Below are 22,871 nucleotides of genomic sequence, written 5' to 3' on the forward strand. Positions count from 1 at the left end.
CTGTTGCTAGACTGGCATATAAATGTAACCCTGTGTTTTCCAAAACTGACAGGTCACTGTCACTAGAATATTATTGTTTCCCTTCCCAACATCAGTTAAAACGTTGTTTTGCCATCAATACAAGGCTGTGATTTGCAGTAACTCCATGCCTGCTTATCTTACAGTCCATAATTCTGAACAGCATAAATAAACAAGCTGTTGCTTTGAATTACTCTTGTGGCACTATTACATGCTTCTTGCTTTATTTTTTTTTTCTGTGCAGCATAACCAAGCAATGCTTTGAAACAAAAATATCCAGGAAGTTTACACTGGTTTACATTTATTTAAAAAAAAAGTTTAAACACTTGTGTATTTCATCTGTGGATTATCCACTACAAATCAAAGAGGGCTCATCATTTCAAAGAGGTTCACAAGTACAAAATGGCCTCCTTCTGGCATCTTCACATCCTCCTCTTCTGCGTACTTATGTACAATACTGTGAAAAGGAAAAAGCAGCACACATGAGGGACCTGGTAAATAATGTGCAGAAGGCTGTCTATTTAAAATACCTCATTTCTATGGCTTGTAAACTGGCAGTGTAATAAATCGCATTCAGCACAAAGAAAGTCAAGAAACTCTTAAGTCCAGCTTAAAAAAATATGCTATCAAATTTACACATTATGTATTACTTTGCTTCAGTATTTATTATATTCATAGCCAAACTATGCTCCAGCAAATGCACACTGAACAGAGGAAGAATAAAGCCAGCTACCATGCAGCATTACTGAGGAGGGCATGAGAGAGTTTCTAAGCAGCAGAATTACAGGTGTCAGACACTAATGCTATGATTTTTCCACAAAAGCTGGAAATCCCAAGCACTTAAGGCAAAGCTAACAACTACCTATGAAGGAGGAAATAAGCTCCAAGAAAGGCTAGAAAAGAGACTGCTTCTCTAAATGAATTTCAAGTTCAGAAGCAAAAAGTGCCACAGGAATGCAGAAAAGCATAGACACAGAAAAGAGAAACTGTAAAAAGTTGAGGTTTCCAAGACAGCATAAAACTAATACTCTTACAGGCAGCTTGCTTACCCCTCAGCTATTCCTCAAAATCAGAATATGAAAACACAATCTCCTCATGAGCAATAACATAAGGAGAGGGAGTTACCATTATTTCCTCGGATAAATGCATCCCCATACTTGTTCTTTAATTGTCCATTTACATATTCTTCAGTCTGTTCCAGAGCTATATTCATATACCCATCCAGGCAAGCCAGGACACCTGAAGACAGTGACAATTTAAAAGTGAATCAACTTAAATTCTTTAAAATAAATAAAAAATGCACTGTGCTTGAGTAGTACTGAAAAAAAACCCTGTATCTTCATAACCTAAAAGCCCAAGTTTGGCCACATAAGTCAGTAGATCAGAGTATTCTTCAAAGAACTAAGCTGAAAGCAAGGAGCCCCAGGCACTGTAGTAGCAACTTTATCAGATGATGTAAGAGTAGGGTTTAAAAAGAAATTATTAAGATATAACTTGCAAAAGATTGACAATTTCCACTTTGAAAGTTTAAATTGTCCCTTCTCGTTTGTGTTTTAAATCACACACCTAAAAAGAATCTGTGACATAGTGTAGGTGGATAACCTAAGGACAAGGCTATATAATTGAGCTTTCATCAAAACTTGTGAAGGATATAGCTAAAAAACCCCAGCCCTTTTAATACAGGACACCATACACATTTTTGTATTTATCTTCATGCCTAAAGATCTAGAAAAACATTGGCTGCAAGTCTCTGTTTTGATGTAAACAAAGTTTGATGTCATCATCAACTGACAAAGGGTTTTCTAATGACACTGAAATATTACCACAAAAAAATTTATGCTGTTTAATCAATGCAACTAAAGGATAAATCTCTGCCATGTGTAATATAAGATATTCTTTTTATCAGGAAAATCCGCATTTGAGTAGCCCTGATTTTAGACACGTATTTATGTTCTTACTTCCCATAGCCCCTGTTGAAGGCTGTACCTTGTTCACATAGTACTTCCTATGTGCTGCCAGCATGATGGCATTTTTTCACTTAAAATTACTCCTTGGTGCCTACTCCCACCCTTAAGGTCAGAACCATGTCCATCTACAAATTTAACTTGCCTGATCAACAAATGGATTATTTGGCTAAGAAAGTGGATGTGGGGATTAACAGATGCAAAGAATTGCTCAGAGAATGCAATCTGATTTGGTATTTGTGCACATATCACGACTTTTTAAAAGCTGCATTAGTTATCTCAATCTTGCCTGTGTCTTGCACAAACTTACTACAAACTTTCTTCCTGTCTGAAAAACACCTGATTTTTTTACCTGGCATTAAAACTGGAAATACAGTGTATTGGCTGTAGTCAGGGAGGGGGAGAACTCCAGTCTGAGAATCCTCCTCTAGGACACATGCTCATTTTTCAGTAGTGTTACTGTAATATCTTCCATTAAATAATTAGGAATCAAAGTTCTTCTGCCAACTTGTAATGGTTTAAGAATTATTTTCCTTTATGTTCTTCTTTCCTCTGTTTCACACATAGGAAAAACTGACCACTCACTAAGTTAAAATGCACCATATAAACCAAACAGAAGTCAGAACCCTTTTTCTCTAATCCTCAGTGCTCTGTGTAACAATATAAGAGCAAAAATTGTTTGTCCAAAATTAAAACTGCACTGTTTATTTTTCTCAAGCTACCATTGAGTAGTCCATAAAAGCAATATTTTCAAACCTTTTTATTCCTAGAGTGCATTCATGGTGGTTTCATTCTCTTCTTCCCTTTGTTTTTAATCTCAAGCCACTGATGGCATTAAATACTGTCACTGCATATCCTGGCTAGTATTTTATCTGTTTAATCTATATATATAGATGCTTTAATGTACATATCCAGCTCTACACAGAAATCATATATATTAATTTGTCACTGATTACTTTCCCAGGTCTTCTTCCCTTAGATGTGTGCAGCCCTTAGCAGCACACAGACATTTTACAATTACCCATCAACAGCTGTATTAGGTCACGTTTGCACACACGGCTTGGAGGGTGAAGATACAGACATAAAATAGCAACCTAGAGAGAGAATCTAGATAGATCTGCAACAAAAGCCTGAGATGGAGGCTTTTTTGATGTTTGGCTTTTACAAATGTTGGCCAAACTTCTACACAAAATAAAATGAGTGTTTATTTTCAAATGAGAGCATTATAAGGTTTTTAGCTGCAGGATCACAGTAAGTTGGAAGCAGAAAAGCAGAGGGAAATATGGGAGGGGAGAAAAAAATTCAGTAACAAATAAGGATGCTCAAAGGAACTATGGTTCAATTCCTGCTAGGTCTGACTGTAGGTATATGAAACTAAGTTTGTTGGGGGGAATGCTGAGTAGTTTATCTTCAGCAATTGCAAATGGATCTTACCAAGGAATGGGTACCAATGTTCTGGAAGAAAATGGAAAGTGTATCCAAACCTCATGTCTGGTTTCGCCCTGTCTGGTGTGTACCTCTGAGTAAGTTACTTTAACTTGGCTGAGCTGTCACTACATTTTCCTGCAAGAAAGGATTTACAGAGGCCAAAGACTGAAGCAGTGAAGTTTATAAGCCACTCACCCCACCTCAAGTGCTCAGACAACATGGATCTCAGAGAAATGACAGACTGCAAATTCTGTCAGCTGAGAGACACTAAAGAGGAACAGGAAAGGATAAGAAGGCAGTGCTTCTTGTCAGCAAGCAGTAACAATTCAAAACTGTCTTAATACAAAGATTTCTTGTCACAGCACAAAAAAAGTCTCCTTTCAGAAGTGCTAAGGTGAACCAATTGAATTCAACCTATGCAAAGCAGTGATCTATATCAGGACCATGGTATTTGTCATTCCAGCACAAAAAGTTTTGCAAAACAGGAGATATACAATAGTTTTAATTGTGTGGATACTTCTAAAAAACAATGGACAGGCTAACAGTCTTATCTTAATGGGAGTAGGACCAAGACATTCCACTGAACAGATAAGTTTTAATTTACTGGTTAAACCCTATAATCCTATATACAGTGCATGAAGGAACACAGATAGGCTGAAGAGTTCTCGAATAAAACTTGTGTGTTAAAATGAACTGGGTGTACAGCACCAAAAGCCACACTAAGCTTTCTCCTGTATCCCTGTGAGTCTTGATCCAACACATATCTAGGCGGCTGTTCAACCAAGAATGTAAATAACTGTTTCATCCCTTGTGTATGAGCAGGCTTATGATTGATAGCACAGTTTACTGTTTGAAGATTTTCTGGACCAAGGTCTATACTAGAAATTGGAGAACAGGGAGGTGAAGAAAAAGGTAGTTCCAACAAGGGTTACTATCAGAGCACTGAAAAGGGGACTGCCTGGCCATTTCAGGAATTCTAATTTCAGCCAATCTTTACAAATATCAGTTTAGAAACTCAAAATAATCCTATGTCTCCATCTGTGACTAAGAACACTAATTATTTGGTTAAGTACTTTTAATCTCTAAATCCACCATTAACCTCCTTTTCATCAGTTTCTCCAGAGTTGCTTTTCTATTTGTCACTATTCTGAGATCTATAATTGACACACTCCAAGATTCTGGATCATACTGTTTTGCCTTTCAAATGCAAGGCATCTGTTCCAGCCTACCCAAACAATTATTGTACTCAGTGAGACAGATGGGGAACTTACCTCGATAATCAACTCCAGAATTTAATTTTACAACAACTGGCCTGCCAATGATCTGTTTTAGGAAGTCACTGGGGGTTTGCTTCCGTAGACTCATCTTTACTTTCTGTAGTAAGCTGGAAAGTGAGAGAAAACATTTGGATAAGCAACAGGCTTACCTATGGTCTTTAAACAGTACAGACAGGCAGTCCCCTGACTCTAAGTACTTTCAGTAGGAGAAAATATCTAATGAGATAAAAGCAAAGCTGCAAAAGTGGAGGTAGAGAGACTGTCCTAGGGTCACAGCATTAAACTTTCCCTTTGGTAGCCTTAAAAGTTCTGGAAGTACTAATAAAAATCCTTGTTTGTCACATTGCACATCTTGTAAACTTCCAACAGAGCCAAAGGTTTCACCATCTCCGGAACACTAAAATGGTTTTACTAAAATTAGAGCTAAGCCATAATATGTATTCATATCTTTAGGGGGTGGAGTGAGGAGCCAGTAATGTGAAGCCTGTGCTGGAAAAGCAACAGGATTTTTGATCTCAGCTCACACATATGAGCAAATACATTTGAAAGGATACCTTCAATTGAATCAGTTAAGTTGGACTAAGAATTAAGGCTTGTGATTCAGATGTACAGACCTGAAAGATGCTGTCCTTCATAAGTCTTGGAACGAGAGCCTCCCTCCCTCTGTATTGCTTACCTTCTGTTTGAACGTCACTGTGTCTAACTAACAGCCGCTCTGCATTTCAAATCAGCGGTAGGAAACGGTGTTAGTGCTGACACCCAACACAGAACCAGCTTGCTGCCAGCCTTCTGTGACAAATGAGCTGCTCCAGCCGCGCAAGGCCCGTCGCTGGTTTCCTACCGACACACGCTGTCCCTGTCCTGTGATGCCGGCACGGCGGGGCTCAGTGCAGCGCTCCACACCCGAAGCTTTCCCAGGGAGCAAGCACGGTCTGGCCCGCGGGTGCTGCCCCAGCGCCGCCCGCCCGAGGCGCACACGCTGAGGCTTTACGTGCGGCTGCGGACGCTGCCCGTTCAAAACCAGCTTAAACGGCAAGAAACGTGCTCCGCTGAACGCCCCGGAGAAAAGCCCCAAGCGCGAGGCGAAGCTCCACTGTCCTTGCCTAAGACAGCTCACAGCAACGGCTGTAACACACGGCCCCACATGCGAGCGAAGTGGGGCGGGAGGTACACTCGCCACACGGGACCCCCATCCCCGGTACCCTCTCCACGGCCCAGCCCGGACCCGCCCCACACTCACCCGCCGACTCCTCCGCGCCCCTTCCCGGCTCTCGCTGCCCGCTGAGCTAGTACCCAATCACCACCGGCCCCGCTACGGCGCGGCAGCAGGGACACACCGCGCCGGGCCTCAGAACGCGCAGGGCCGGGCCTGTGGGCGGGCTGCAGGGCGGCGCTCCCGCTGGCTGGTGATGTGTGCAGGCTCCGCAGCTCTCGGGTCAGTGACTTCGGGTGCGGGGCACCCCGTGTGGTTCAGCGCTGTGGTGTGCAAAAGTGCTGCTGCTGTACGATGTGACCCCCATCCATCGGGCTCACCGGAGGGACCAGCCAGCTCTCCCTTAGCTAAACTCCGGGTTCTTCACGGAGATGCCCTCGCACAAAATAACATCGATTTCTTACGGAGAGTTTTTACGACCCATATGTAATTATATTCTGCTATGCTGAGATCCTGTTCACTCAAAATCTTCTCTCAGATGGGCTTTGTTGAAGAAACAAGTGAGCATCTCACAGCGGCTGATGTTGGTGTCCTTACCAGAGCTGGGCAGGAAGGTATCCGTTCATTCTACGAGGGAACATAGAAGCTAACATACCACCTGGAAAGAACATGGAACAAGAAGTCAAATTTTTTGTCTTCTCACCCATCTTTTCACCTTTCCCCCAGCTAACCCCTGATGTCTTGGAAAATATCATCCTATTTTTTATAAGCAATTTAGTGCTGTGACAGGAGTTAATCAGTTGTGAAAGGTTCAGGACTGTATTTTTTTATTCTTCCATTATTGATTTAATATCTTTGTGCAATTTTTAAGTCTTGTGATATGAAGAAAATGTAGCATCACTCTTCAGAACACGGATTTGTACTCTCTCTTCCTTTCAGAGCCGTTTATCTTCTCTTTTTGAACACATATCCAGTAACATCTTTTCCCCCAAAGCTCAAGCTAAAAGGCATTAAGAGGCAAGGCCTGCAAACCTGACCTAGCTCACCTGACTGTGCAGGCACAGCCAGGGAAGTTGGGCCATGTTGTGCCCATGTTTCCAAGAAACCATCACATTAATCGGGAGCATCCAAGTACACTTGATTGTATCAGTACTTGAAGCAGAAAAGGAACATGAAAATAGTTACTCCAGGGAGCAGGCTTGCAAAGTTTTATATTGTTGTCACTGGCTTCAGTGCATTATATTTTGATAAGGGAGTATTTTGGTTTTCATTATTACCAATTTCCACGGTAAAGACTGTGCAAATATATTTCTCATACATGGGTTGGCAGATTTTTATGGCGAATTTCCAAATCCAGCTAGGGACATTTTATGATTTGGGAGCCTTCCTCTTTGAATTATTTCTTATGAGTTTGTCTGTAGAGTTTGTTTTGTTTTGCTAGCCTTCAGAACCTGATGAGCTATTTTGCCTCCTGCTCACTGGGATGCTGTTTACCTAGTTTAGGCATATACTTAGGTACACTTTCTGTGTGGGGATATTTCAGTTGTTTGATGTCAGTTAACAAAATCCTTCTACTTTCCTGCTTCTTACCCTATTAACCTGACAAACACATCTATTTTGAATCATGGGCATTGAGATTGGCGAGCTTGATATCCTTAGTTCCCCTCTTTCATGGTTCAAGACCAAATCATGAACCCAAATCATAGGTAATTTGCCCTTGGTTTGCCACAGGTCTCAAAGCATTCTCAAATGCTGTTCCTAGTGGTAAATTAACCTTCATGCAGGAAGGCATATGCTGCTGAGTATTTTGGTGTAGTGTGATTTGCACCTGAGAAGAAAATTCCCATCTTGTACATTCAGGAAGATTATGTCACCACATCTGTAATTAGGCAACCTAAAGAATGTGTTATTTCCAGAGTGACAAAAGCACAATAACCTCAGGAAAGGTGGTCTTCAAAGGATTTAAGTAATCCACATTCAGGGAACTCCTTAAAGATTACAAAGCTTCAAGAGTGAAAATAAGGCTTCATTAGCTAATGATTCTGTTTGTTTGTCATCTAGATGGAAAAAGGTTTTGATCTAAAATATCACATACCTTGTTATCAGCAGTTATTACTGCTTTGCTTTATCCTTTCATAGTTTGCTATGACAGAGCTTTTTCAGCTGTATAACTCATCGAAATCAGCGAGATGCTGCCCTTGTGTTTTAATCCCAATGAACTTGAAAGGTGAACATTGTAAGTGGTAGAAATTATTTATAATTTGGTAATAAAAGTTTATGTCTAATACTCCGAATTTCATACATCTGCTGTGTGCTGGCCTTGAGTCATAGAACAATTGCAATTGCCTTTACATTCGGCCTCAGATGAAAGGTCGTAACTTACAATGATAGAGTTCATAGTCATTCCCAGCTCACAGAATTTCCATGTTAACATCTTCACCTCAAACATAAATGGTGACAAAGTTAAAAAGTAAAGAGTTGTGTTGGCCTTTGTCAACTGAACTTAATGATGTGAGTCAGTGGATCGTGTACAATTGCTAACTCTCAACCATTAAGCATCACAGATTGCTCGTTCAGAGGACCTAATTAAAACCTCACAGTTAACTTTAAAAATGAAACAGGATTTGACAGTCTCTCTCTTTCTTTAATGCAGTAAAACCCACTTCAAGGAAGTTAGGAAGGTTTTTCTCTCCCAGCTACTTGACATACAAAAATTTACATAGAGCAAGGTGGCTATGTGTGGTGCAGGATGTGTTAAAAAGAGTGCCCAGTTTTTCTGCTTTTTGTGAAATGCACACATTTGTGTAAGTTCAATACAGAAGAACAACAATTGAGATGACAAAAGAATGTCTGTGGCAGATTTTAAATTCAGTCTAAATAATCATCGGTTACAACCAGCAAATGGAAAAAAAACCCAAACAAGCTGTAATATATAGTCCTCATTTGAAAACTGTGTCAGAGAGGACAAACCCATTCCGGCCACAATCACAGCGTACCCCCTGATTTTAACAATCGGCTCTGGTGCCCTCCTAGATTAGAAAGAAAAGGAGCAAAAAGTCATTGAAAAGTATGCAGTAAAGTAAGAGGCCAAGAATGAGTTTCAAATCTGGGGAAACTTACCTTGTTAAGAGCCTCTGAGTATGTGGGGGCAGAAGGAGATGTCAGCCTTCATGAAAGACTGTTGAGGTGGAGAAGCTCTGCAATTCAAGATTAGTGTTGTTATTGCAGGTTTCCTGGGGGCCCTGAAGTAAACATGGTGTTACACTTCTGGAGTTTGAGAAGTGGAACATGAGGTTCAGCTCCCACTGAAACTGGTGGAAGTTGCGTGATTTACTCCTCTGTACTGGGGCTGCATCTATGAGTTGTTCTAAATTTGCCTGAAATCTCAAAACAAATCCATCTCCATGAGCTGGTATCAAAAATACAACTGTTAGATTGATAGTTGTCACAGCTTGGTTTTAGAAACCTCGGCAATGGATCCTGGCTGCTGAACAAACAGTGCACTGCCCTGATCCAATGCTCTTCCAGTAGATTCAAGATAAGACTCAGCCTGCAGATCCTTTCCATCCGCTTTGGATCAAGAAGGCACCACACATGCTTTCTCCACAGCTATCCCGTGGGATTCCATGACAAGAAAGCTTAAACATGAGTGGCTTGTTTGGTTTTTCAGTCCTAAAACAATTCCTGTGCCTGAGGAGTGGAGATTATCTTTCTCCTCATTGCTGTGGACCCCAGGCTGTTGTCTGGTAAGAGCTAGTGGGTACCTTGGCAAGCTTTCTGGTAAACAGGGAGCTGTCAGTAGGTGTTCAGGGAGCTGGGGAGAATAACATGAGAGCTTGGCTCCTAGTCTTTCAGGTCTGTAGTAAAGAAAATCAAGATCGACAGAAGCCTAGAGTTCCCTTAAATCCCTGCAAGTTCCTGGGAGTGCTCTCCTTGACTTCCCAAAGGGACAAGATTTTTTCTGAGCCTTAAGAGGTTTGACATCCTGCTTTGCATGCATTTGGATGAGAGAGTTCAAGACTTTCAGGATTTGAATGATAGTCTATCTGTGCCCACAAGTGAAAAAGCAAAGATTTTTTTCCACTTAAATGAAGGCTTAGTTAGCCAACATTATTTCCCATGCTATGCTAAGATCATCAGAACTGCTGATTCCCAGCCATGTTCTCAATTAAAAAGTTAATGCATTTTTAAATTGGACCTTAATCAAGAAATATTGGGTTTATGCTACAGATTTAAATAGAAGAGCTTAATAAAACTCTGTCTTCAAGTTCTTACATTGTGCTCGCCACCTTGGGATGTTCATGGATTAAGTGATGTGATTACCTTTTGTCACATGTTTGTCTCTCCGACTTTCTGTCCAGTTAAAATACAGTTTGACAAACCATGTGAAAATTGTGCTTTCTATTAAGTAATGTTTGGAAGCTTCAGTTGGTTTTTTTTTGCAATGCTTGGCTAGAGTCTACCCAAAATATGATGGAATTGGATACAGCCTTTTCTGTTTAGACTTCCTAAAATATTTACAGCAAAGAAACACACATTCTCTATTTTTTTCCAGTGTGGAATATCAATTCCAGATGACATTTCAACGTAAACTTTTCCATAGCCAGTTCGATGATGTTAATTCAGTACTTCAGGTTGAAAACTCTGCTGTCAAGTTCAAGCACAGACATGGGCTGAGATAGTTACTTTAAACTGACCTGCTGGTGTGAAGCATCTGCAAAGTTAGTTCCCAGATCCCATGAAATCCTTCTGATACAGAGCCGGGGATATGAAGTAAACATGAGGCAGCTTTAATCTGTAGTATGGTTAAAACCAGTCCATACCATGTTCTGAAATGCAGTGAAGAAAGAAGATTAAAAAGTGTTCAGCCACCTTCCTGTCCCTCTCTGACCCTTTCCAATTAAGGCTTCAGCTGATGCTCAGGGGAAGAAGTGTAATCTGACTCATAGGACAATCAAGTCTTTTTTGGGGACTGACTGGATCTCCCATCACCTGACTTCTGCCCTCTCAACACAGCTTTCCCATTTATCTGACCCTCCACAGATATTTCATTTACAGGGAAAATTTGTGTTTGCCTGTCCTCAGAAAAATCCCAAGAGCCTTTCCATGGATTTCAGCCAGAAGCAGATTAGGGATCAAGCCTAAAATAAATTGAGTAGATTTTTTTCTATCCACACATTTCAGTCCTGGAGAAATTGTAAGACATAAGCCTGAACCCAGCAGTGCTACTTCATTGTGTGGAGCAGCTAGCACAATCTAAGTAATAGTTGTAATAGTAGCAAATTGAGTTTTATTGACACAGACCACAACATTACATAAAAAAGAAGTGTAGATAACTGTGAAATTCAAAGCATTTGCTGACATATACTAAGAAAAAATACTGGGAAATGAAGACATGAAAAAAGAGATCAAGGTTTCAAGCTCTGGGCTTGCAAACCTTTAGGGTTTTTTGCTATTGCATATTTGTACAGTATGCAGATAGCTGAGTTTGCCTATGTGAGGACCACCTTCCTGGATATTAGCCAGACTGGAAGGCGTATGTGGAGGCTATAAAGTCAATGTTTACTCTGCTGATACCCTTACTGTTGTGAGGATACTGGAAATGGGCAAAAATGATGGTGTTCATTGTAACTTGGAATACCTGGGTTCCCATATGCCTCTGCCAGAGGCTTTTAGGGTGACTTTGGGTGAATTGCATCCTCAGTGGCTCAGTTCCTGCATTCAATTAACAGAAATTTGATTAGATGGAAGAAGTTGGTTTTCTTAGCATAAAATATATTTAAGTGGAGGGGAAATAGGGAAGACACATGTATGAAATCTCAAATATTCCTGGTTTCAGGAATTTTAAATATAAATATTTAACTTACTGTTAATCCAGGAAGTGAAACAATTAAGTATTTAAAATAATGGAGATTGTGGCATAATCACTCTGTTCTTTCTGTGCGTGTACTAACTGGAGAGGTTAATTTCTTTAGAGATAAAATGTGATTTAATGTCAGTGTTAGGTCAGTTGAAGAGCATTTGTGAGCTGCTGTTTTCCAATGGCCCTTATTCTTGTCCATTTACTACAGAATAATTATTTCTGAGGTTAAGGGAACAAACTGGAATGTGCCTATTTCATAACATAGCAATAAAAATATGTAAAATCAAAAGGGAGGACTAGAAGCTGTATATATGTGAGATGAACAGTTTTGTTAGGAATAGAACAAAATCATAAAGTTTCATATTAAGTGAAAAGTTAATTTTAACAGTATATCATACAGCTCTCTTTTTAACTTTATTATAATTCCAATGGATACCCTAGCCAAAATAAGAATGCTATCTATAAATATAGATCTGTCAGTACAGTACTACTGCTTGTGATCCAGTCACCAGGGCCTGTGACTGATACAAAAGTTTCAAAGGTAGTATAACCTCAAACGTGATGTTCAGATCTGATTTCCTGGTGTTCACACATGCAAGAAAATATTCCTATATATTTTAGCTCAGACTGCTTTTACAAGAAAAAATATATTGCTGGAAAAATTATATGAAACAATATTGAAGGTTATGTACTGGCTCTTCCAGATCTGTGGTAAGGGGTATGGATGAATATTATCTTCTAGGAAAGGGGAACGATGCAGGGCAACTGACTCATTGTTCCATGCTCTGTTCTTTGGCTTTCAGGCAAAACTGCCATCTGTGCTATCAGTGCAGCTCCACTAGTCCTAAGAATTGTAGGAGCTTTAGGGCAAAAACAACACCTATGTTTTCTTACTCATTTAATCCGACCTAGAAGATTTAGAGGGCAGTAGCGTAAAGGGCCTGTAGCAGTCCAGACCACCTGTCATCAAAAATTGCACCCTTGCTACTGCCAGTGGACTTGCATGGGTGCTAAAAACAGTGGAGAATGCTAAGAAAGCACGCAGTATAGACAGGGCTTGTGACTGTGAAACTGAAAAGGCTCAAAAGGCACTTCTGTGAAGAAAGATGATACAACAGCCTGATCAGTAGTCCTTGCAGGCTTCTGTGGCTAGGAGGGTGTTGGCAACATTGCTGTAAAATGGGTTATAAATCCTTATGACTTGGATCATTAAAGAACTACAGCTCTCATTACTTCTCTCTGTTCTGCTCTACATAAACAGAGAACTTCATTCTACAAAAAACCAGGAAGAAAATCCCCTCCATATTCAGGAGAAGCTGGAAGGTGAAGAAGCAAACTGTGCTCATACCATTAATATCTTTCCTTTGTTTTCTTGCTTCATTTCATGTCCAGCTCCACTGAGTGGACACATGCGCTAGTTTCCTCCATGACATGTGGAATCCTCTGGTCTCGCCTCATCAGACCATATCCCAGCCATGTTATCTTCACAGCTACTACATTTTTCCTATGCATTTGCCTTCCTCATCCAAATAATTTTGTTCTGGTATGATTTTTTTTTTCTTTTTTTTTACAACACTGACACTACCAATTGATTTCACATAATGCACACAGCACAGCCTAAATATATATATCTATCTCTGGATGTAGGGTTCAGACATTAAAATCAATGCCTTGGAGGTGAAAGGCTTCATCGTCCATAAATAACTCTTGAGCTACTCATTTCAGCTCCTCATTCAGAGTATCAACAATGGAGTATGTAATTTGGAAGGAGAAATTTGAAATACACATACTATGCTGAAGTTTCCTCAATTCAAGGAAATTCTAATGCAAATGGGGAATAGCAAGGAAATGGGGAATTTGCACAAAATGGTTAAGGAACTTTGTTAACTTTTAAATAATAAATACCTGTGGTAATTTTAGCCCATTAATGAACAAATAATCACATGCTGTGTGAACAATTCAGGAGTACACCAGTAAATAATGCAAATTTCCACTTTGAAATAAGCAAGTCAAGTGTCAGACAGGCCAGTCTGGAGATGTAGGATCTGTTCTCACTTCTGTTGCTGAGCTGCTCTCAATGTTAAGACAGGTCATCTCACCTCTCTGAGTCTCAGTTTCCCTCCTATTAAAAAGGAAAATTATATATCTAAAGTGCTTTCAGATCAATGGATGAAAACTTTATATAATAGCAAGGTATTATCAATATCCTAGGGATGCCATTATGATGAGAGATGATATATATTAATATATAATATCATAATATAATTATATAATAGCATGATAGTATGATGAGAAAATTATCAGTAATTATTTATTATTTTCTCTGCTGTTTAGGAGGTATTTTTCTACCATCTATATTTTCTAAAGTCATATGCATAAGAGCTGAATGTTGTCACTTTCTTGCAGTACATATGAACATTTTTTGCATCTGTATGATATAAGGATGAAAACCAGGTTAAATTCTCATATATTATTTCCCTCAAGGCTGGAGGGACAAAGTCAAAAGGAAAACCTAATGATTTACTGCATGAGCAAGTGCAAAATCTATGCATTAATAAATTCCATAGGACTGTATGTTCATGCTTTACTCATACTGCTATTTAAGTTTGATTTCTTTTATTTATTTTTTTTAGGAACTGGAAAAAAAGGGATCACTTTCAAAAATTGCCCCACATTAAATAATCCATGTTTAAGAAATTGTGTGTTTATTTTTAAAGTAACCTCATTACTATCAGACTAATTTTTCCTTTTGACAGCAAAGCAGATTGCTTATCTTCCATATTTTCATAATGAAAGCTCCCAAGTACAGGATACTGTGGCAGATTTACAGCCTGTGAGCAGCAGAACTGACAGGCATTTTAATATGGAAGGAGATATGATGTCTTTAATGTACAGTGATGTCACTTCTAACAAGGCAGAAGCCTGCTTTCCGCACTGCAATCACCATAAGAAGTGAAACCTGTCTGCTTCAGGAGTGACCTTTTAACCCAAGAAAAGGTCACAAAGAATAGAAAAAAGACAAGCCTCTGCTTACTCAGGTGGAAGGGCACACTGACGTTGGAGGAGCAAGGCTATTGTGGATGTGCATTATCTCCAGGAAGTTGAAGCTAGAAATAGTCTAGCTAGAGCTAACCTTGAGAACAGAAAAAGAAAGGATAATGAAAATCCTCAAGGGAATGATAAACTGAAAGCTAGATTGACTGTTGACCACCATTTTTCCTTTTATCCAGCATTGATTGGACCTAATAACTTGAAAGCGTTATTGACAGCAACATAGTCTACCATTAGCTGGACACATGATTACTTCACTGATAGAAAGGACAGCAACCCAGTACCAAACCCTGGGTCTTTCATTCTACATTAGACCAAGTATTTACTACTTTGACTAGGAAATATTTGCCAGTGATTTTAAAGTCTGATGTACAATGTGCATTTCTTAAGTCCCTTCTTACATGTGCTTCCAACTACTGACTAAAAATTTTATCATGTAATTCTGAAGCTGCACCATTCTTCAACCTTGTATGCAAGAACATAAGATGAAAATGCCATAAAATGGCAAGAAATCTTAAGGTCCAGTAAATATCTTGTGTTAGCATTAGGCTGGTGACTTTGGTTAAAAACAGGAAATTTGAGTATGTGGGCTTCTATCTATCTATCTATCTATCTATCTATCTATCTATCTACCTACCTACCTACCTACCTCTCAAGAGATTCACTTCCTCTAAACTGAAATTCAAGAAAATTAACTTTGAATATCATGTCTTTTGGTATTTTGGCATTTTCATGTTAAAGGAACAAACATCTTAAAGGAACATCTTAAAAGAACTAAGGGACAAAAAGAACAACATAAGAAGTAATTTTGTTGTTTTCTACTATCTTTGCAGAAGTCTTTATCTTAAGAGAAAATGCTTTTCAGCAGGATCTGAACCATCATGTTTCCTAGCTGAGGTACCAGGGCATTAGAACAATAATATTCACATAAGGCAAAACAAGGAGAAAATCCCAGTGTTGGCCAATTTGTATAGTGTTATCCCCCAAAAGAAATGTTGATATCAGTACAGCTGCGTATCTGTGTGTCCTGCAAAATCAGAAATGATGGTTGACCTCATGAAGATGTGTGTAATGTTCCATGGCTAGTCCTGCATTGTTTTGAATGTAATTTTTATAAATGAGTACGTTGTTAGAGGTGACATGTTTGGTTTTAATTTACTCTGAAACTACTGCCTCTCTTCATCCCTCTTCAAAATGGAGGGAAGAGAAACTGCAAATTCAAGTTTATGTATAGAGCTAACTCACATTTCAGTCACAAATGTCAGAAATAGTGGCATGATCAGTGAATCCTTCTCCCCATTCTGAGCCTGATCTTCTGACAGCAGAGGAACATTTCAAAGATAAGCCCTGTGTATGCTTGGAGATACAATAATATATTCTGATTATATTTTCCAAAAAGTAAAGATACTGGGAAATTAAGTATGAGGTGATAGTGCTATAGATCCATAGATCCCTGGAAAAAAAAAAGTAAAAAAATCAGATGCTGTTAACGTAAGTTAACGGTTTGAAAAGTCCTATAGTAGTTTTTAAAGATCCTGTGTCTGAAGACGAAAGCAGCTTGACAGACACAAGGTGTGAACTGCTTCACTTTCCATGCTACCTTATATCTGTCAATGTATTGGTAATGGCGCTGTGCCGAGGGCAGTCTCAAAAGGCAGACTGTCACATTTCTCAAAAGCTGAAACATCCCTAAGGGTACAAAGAATTCAGGGACACAAACTGATAGACAGGAGCAGCCCTGCAACTCTAACATTTCATGGCTAAGTTCAATGAGTGAGTCCTTTAACGGATAATTGAATTGATGAAAGGCTTACAGTTGCCCCGATTAAGCTTGTTCTTTTTCCACATGTAAGACTCATGATAGTTTAAGCAAAAATTGAAGAAGAAATTCAGGAGAGAGACATTCATAAGCACTTTGAAAATTGGTCTCAGATGAAAAGCTTGCTATTTGTTAAGTCACATGTGCCATTTGTCCACAAAAAGAACCCTGTTGCCAGAGAAGTGTTATTTGCAACATCCCCTTTTCTTCCTAACTAAGGATTTGTAAATATTTTTAGAACATGTCTCATTGCTTCATGACTCATTCCCCTTATGATCTTTGGTATTTTTCCCATTTGTGATTGTGTAGCATCCCTGTGGCATATGGTCACCTGGGAAAGTATTATTAGGAAAGAAATTCAGGTATTTTAGCTATTTTTAATGACTGAAGGCCAAAATGTGGAAGAAGAGCCACATCAAAGCAACATTTTTCAATCTATTGCATTACATTAACCAATCTTATTGTTTATTCGTGCTTTCCATGCTGTGTGCCTCCTGTATCTTTGTTTATAACTGAATTGTAAACTATCTGAGGAATGCGCTTTGCTTCGATGCATGCTTATACAATGCCAAGTGTAAGAGTGTGATGGCCAGTGACCTGGGTCATTAGGTGCTATGATAATACAATTTTAATAAATACATGTTGGACTAGGAACTCATAAATCCCTGCTTTAAAAAACCTTGGGTTTAAACCTATACCTGATAAGTGATTTGTTTTGCTGTTGTTAGCGTCTTTTTTACTCAGAAGGTAGTAACATTCTTCACATATTCAGCAGTGATTCAGAGAATAAGGATTGTACCCTCAGATGGGTAACAAATCTGTTCATTTCACAAAATTTAGATAGGATAGGGGAACGACACTTCTGTAAAGCAGATTTTCTTTGCCTGTGAAAGTAGTACTAGTTCATTGGTATGTGGTGCATGAAGTTCAACTCATCTGTGTGCGCTGGCCATGATTGAGGCAAACATTTAGTGCCAGCAAGCACATATTGTATTGAAAGTTGTCGGTGAGGATATGTGTACCTTATTCAGGCAGTTTGATACAAATGAGCCCATTTGGACTTTATACACCTCTGAAATAAAGCCTGAGCTGAGTTTTTGATAGCTTAGTCCTGTATAACTAACTTAATGTGGCAGCTTACAAGTTGTTTAAGACCTTGTTTGCATACTTACACTCTCTCCTTAAGTATCTATCTATCTATCTATCTATCTATCTATAGATAGGTATATATAGAGATAGATAGATCTTTCATATATATATGTTGAATATTCTGATAGATTTTTTTGAGAAAAATAGATTTAATTCACAGTTTATTTATATGTATGGTTGATATAATTACATATTTAGACTAGTTGCATTGTGTAAGATTAATGAAATAATATACCAAGTGCTTTAAATATTAATTTTTCTTCTTTAAAAAAGGCTGGGCTATAACTGCAGTTTTTTTCTTCCACCCAGACTAGTTTTGGATTCTTTCCACACATACAGTATCATTCACCATTCTATTTAAATAACCAGATTGGTGAGAATGTTTGACTTTTTAAGGCACCTTCTCTTTATGAAGAATTAAAGGTTATAGCTGGAAAACTGGCCATCCGAGCTCAGTCATTTCTAAGTATTTTCTTAATTTTTCCTGGTTAATGGTCCTTTCAAATTCAGATTTCATGGTTAGTTCAGGCTTGCATCAAATGCTCCTCAGAAATAGCAGCTCACAGTGGGAAAAGATAACTTATTTCCTTCAAGCACTGTAGCTCTATCTGTGAACTATGGGGATCACGTGAAGATTGATTAAAGTTCTGCAGACACCTAATGCAGAAAAAATAGGTATTTTCTCTCCTTGTCCATTTCAAGGGATAGCTATCTCCAATTCTAGCCACTTGTCTCTGAGGTCTCAAACTGGCTGAGTCTGTTTATCAATTAGGGTGCCAGTGTTTAGAACAACATTCAGAGTATAATGGTAATGAGGACGACAGTCATGGCTCCAGGGGAACATATTAGTATTAACCTCAATGCTAGGTCATGCACTATCCCTTTTAATGAGGGATGTTAGGGCTTCTCAGACAGGTGCATTTTGAGCTGAAGAGTAACATAACCTTTTCTACCTTATCATGTCAGGTGTCAAATTTAAACTAAAGTGGACTGAAATAGGCTTGCTCAGCAATATAGATAAATTAATTCCTCAGCCATCTTTCCTTTTTATCTCCTGTTGACATGCCACAGACTATAAACCAATAATAGAAACCACATTCATATAAACATAAACCTTATGGAGGTGTACTGGAGGTGTATAGTAGGCTTTGTGCCCTTCTTTTTCACCACTGTGAGCTGTAGAACTGGGGTGCTGCCAGTGAAGAGGTAATATATGAACCTGGATACTGAGTGCACTGTGTATTGGGGTCCCCTGTCTGTATCTGACAGACTACCTTCAAAAGCTTCAACAACCTTATCCTACCTAAAGTGCAAGCCCAAGGGCTTTGGGCGGGGGAGGGAGGCTGTTGATTACAAACAGGGATATATGAGTTTGCTAGTCCTTTCCTGCATGGTGAAAAGCAAGACTGCTTTTACCAGTCTTTCTCCCTTGGAGTTTCTATTTTTAAATATATATGCATTAGAAAATTGCCTATTTCAGATTATAATGAAAAGTTTACTGGGAACCACAACCTTGTTATCTGTTCCACAATGGGCTCACTCATAAAATAAGCTTGAAATATACCCCATTTCTCTTCAGGTTTTTGGGGATAAAAGCAGTTCATTCCATTAGCCATCAGTCAGCGACAGAATAGCTAGCTGAACTGAAAGTGCTGAATCCAAGTATCATTATTTATGGTTGGGACGCAGCATGATTTCGTGAAATATGCTGCTTTCCCCAAGAGTTACGTACGAATTACCACTTCAATGCTGCTTTGTAATCTTGGATAAGCCACCTAAACATTTTGTGACTTGACTTCCCCTTTTATAAACAGCACATAATGGGACTTACCCTAAGAAAATATGTTGTCATTGTAAAGCACTTGGAGGCAGTGACAGGGGCTTTTTACCACACTAACAATAGCAGTGATCTTTAAGGCAAGACAGCTGAGAGGAGCACTGCCAGCAGCGTGGAAACAAGTATGTTGAGCAGCAGGCACAGCTATGAAAGCTTGGTGGTGCCATAGAGCCCTTGTAGCCACTGGGCTATTCAGGCTACCAACTTCTGTTGCCTCTGCAGTACTGAAAGGCCAACTAGATGTTGTGACCTGATACTAAGGAAAGCTCTCTTGTAAGGACTAAGATCATTAGTGCATATATAAAGTGGGGTACTTGCTGCACATTGATTTATTCAGTCTTTTAATTACATTAAAATAGGTGTAGCCAGTAACATGTTTGCAGTAGAGTAAGCTTTCATGAGGCCAGACTAATGAATGAGCCCCTCTGCACCCTTTGAAATCATTTGAGTCTCTCCCTTGTGTATAGGTTGAAATTACAGCAGCCATAGCACAAGTGTGCCAGTACCTAGAGAACAGTCCGGTGCAGACCCATCAGTCAATGTCCTATTGATCATACTAGCAAAAGTGGAAGAGTAGTGAATCAGTGCTAAAATGTTGCCCTGATTTTATATTTGCACATTGTTCTAGACCTAATGTAATTTCAATTATATTCTCTATAATTAAATATTATTAATAACCATGTGTTTTATTCAATTAAAGATGATCTGGAAGCATCAGTCATGTTTTTGCATCCAGTACAATGCGAAATTTCATTACACTGCCACATTTCTAGAGTGCAATGGCAGCAATAGCTATGTTTCAGGTGCCCTTCTTCATCATTCAGACCTGAGAAAAGAAGGTGGCTCTGAACAGCTTGAGGGACATTGTGATTGGCATCAGGTATAAGCACAGCTCCTGTTAAAACTCTGGATCTATGGTCAGTGAGAAATTCATGCTGATCAATGCCACCCAAACATAGCTGTCAACAATAAACCAAATCCATGACAGAAAGGGACTGTTGTCTCATACCACAACGTGCCTCTTGTTAGAAGCAATGCTGTGTTCCTGAGTGGACAACTCATGGGCTAAGGAATAAGATGACATCCATTTTTAGGATGACAGAATGCAATTTTTTGTCAGAACCTGTGGGCTGTGAATTAGTTATTTTACAATAGCAGTGTCAAGTGTTATGCTTTTTATGATTGTTGCGTAACACTAGAAAAAGTACATAGCTGGCAGCTAAATTTATGTTTTGCTAATTATGCCCTTTACTGTGATCCAACAAATGTTTATCTTGCCCTATATCAATACTTGATTTTTATATTTATCTATGTATTCATCATAAAATTACTTTTGCCATGCAGAATTACATATAACCACTTTTTCCTTCCTCTCCATCTATAAAACACATTATGGAGTGCAATGTCAGCAGGGCTCTATGAACAGGGTTTAGGAATGCCAGATACCTACTCTTATCTCTGCTGCTGTAATTCTTATGGGCCTGGTCCCATAAGAAACCCATGTGAAGTTTCTGGAAAGGCTTCTATTTATTTCAGCGGTCTTTGCATGAAGTCCCAAGAAACATTTGCCAATTTTTGTAGGGGAGAATTGTCAAATCACAGGACCCACTTTGGTCATTTAGGGACTGATCCTTAAAAAGGTGGTCTCCAAAATAAAACATACACAAAACAGAAATAAAAAGGTTAAGCAAAAGGTGAAATAGATGAAATAACATTTTTTAAAATATTTATTAATGGCACACAAAAACTATTTCTTCCTGCACCCTCATGGGTGGTCTTGTGTGCATCCTACTTTGGAGATCACAGTCTTAGAGGGTCCATCCATTGGCAGTGGCAACTTTACATCATATACCGCCCAGAAGTAGCTTAAACACAACTACCTGTGCATGCATCACAGTTTGGGAACCACTCATTTATGCCATTGATGAGTTTAAACACTTTACAAGCTTGTCAATGGCATAAATTGAGTTGGAACAGGAATTTGTTTATTTGTATAAACAAATGCAATGATAGTGGAAATGAAAGATTTTCTAAGTTTTTTTATCAGCTAAGTATAGTGTTAAGAACATATCAAAATACTTAATTGATTTACATCCAGTATTTTTCCTAAAATTATTTAGTAGTGATTTTTTTTCTTATTAGTCAAAGTGGTTTGAAGTGGTCCTGGCTTCTCCAGAAGCTCTCATAAATTATTCTAACCAATACACATATCTTTGTTGTTTAATACTGGGTTAGCATGAGAATCTCAGTTCCAACTATGCAGTTTGAATTGTTGTCATCTATAGTTTCTGTTGATGCCACAGCAGAAAGGGGGGAAATCCCCAAGTTTCTGACCATTTACAGGCAATTTCAAAATACCATTGCTGTTTAGAGAATGCTCAGATTAAGACAAGAATCTTTGTCCTGGAGTTTCAGAAGCACTTTGAGTGCACCCTGAAGCACAAAAACAGAAATGGGAATACTTTTGTAAGGAATTACTGCTTCTGAAATAGGAATGCTTTGCAAAAGCTTATTGATATTTGGTTGATTATTTCTCTGGCTGTCTTAAGTTGTCTGCAGTGGGGGATTTTCCACTATTGTCAGTCTACATGTAGCACTACCAGAGCCTCAGCTGTAGATGAGCCACTTATGTCCTTACCAACAGGTAAGAACCTTTTTCAGAGCAGATTTGGATGACACAATAATACGAATGACAGCATCTGCTGGTACATCAGAAGTACTGTAGCCTGAACTAAGCTGGCAGGCAAGCTGTAAGTACCTCTCTTCAGGCATTGATTGCTTTCTTTTGTGACAGTAGCCACTACTAGAAACCTTGTCACATGGGAAGACAGGGTTAATGTACTCAGAAACTGTATGTATTTCATGTGAGTAGAAACACTTGTACAGAAGCTGTATGAAAATCTAAGGACTCCCAGTCAGCCGATTAAGGGAGAACGGGAGAGTCAGTGGAGTATGGCCAGGCCTGTGGCTGTCCTCGCTGCCCACCTGCAGCTTGCTCTCTTCTCCTGACCAAGTTCTCTGGTCGATCAGAGCTTGTGTTTTACCCTAAATACCATCAGGACTACTGTGTGAGATGGATATTCTCAGCTATCTTTCTTCTCTGGTTGTGTTTTCTAATGAAGAAAATAACTTTGTGCTTGTATATCTGTCCAACAAGACAGGAAGGTTGTTTGCCATACCACCAAGTTACATGCAAATAGAGTGATGTACCTCTATAAACCCATCTAGACTTTCCATACAATGTAACTGTTTCTGAGCTGCCCATTGTCACTTAGGAGCAGGAACTTAGATTTATAGTGCATCATTAATGAA

General features: G+C 39.0%; 1 protein-coding gene across 2 annotated transcripts; it reads right to left on the reverse strand.

Annotated features, from left to right (window-relative positions):
* Positions 1-208: 208 nt before the first annotated feature.
* LSM6 (LSM6 homolog, U6 small nuclear RNA and mRNA degradation associated) lies at positions 209-6,039 on the reverse strand. Of its 2 annotated transcripts, none has more exons than XM_005146565.3 (4): positions 5,928-6,039; positions 4,682-4,794; positions 1,144-1,257; positions 209-475 (listed from the first exon to the last, which is right to left on the reverse strand). In XM_005146565.3, exons 2-4 carry the CDS (start codon positions 4,773-4,775, stop codon positions 441-443), a joined length of 243 nt encoding a protein of 80 aa, XP_005146622.1. In that variant the 5' UTR covers positions 4,776-4,794; positions 5,928-6,039; the 3' UTR covers positions 209-440. The 2 variants fall into 2 exon arrangements, with proteins under 2 accessions (XP_005146622.1, XP_030902709.1); XM_031046849.2 differs by lacking the exon at positions 5,928-6,039 and adding an exon at positions 5,364-5,558.
* Positions 6,040-22,871: the final 16,832 nt, after the last annotated feature.

The sequence above is a fragment of the Melopsittacus undulatus genome, chromosome 7, assembly GCF_012275295.1.
Source record: "Melopsittacus undulatus isolate bMelUnd1 chromosome 7, bMelUnd1.mat.Z, whole genome shotgun sequence".
NCBI classification, from domain to species: Eukaryota; Metazoa; Chordata; class Aves; order Psittaciformes; family Psittaculidae; genus Melopsittacus; species Melopsittacus undulatus.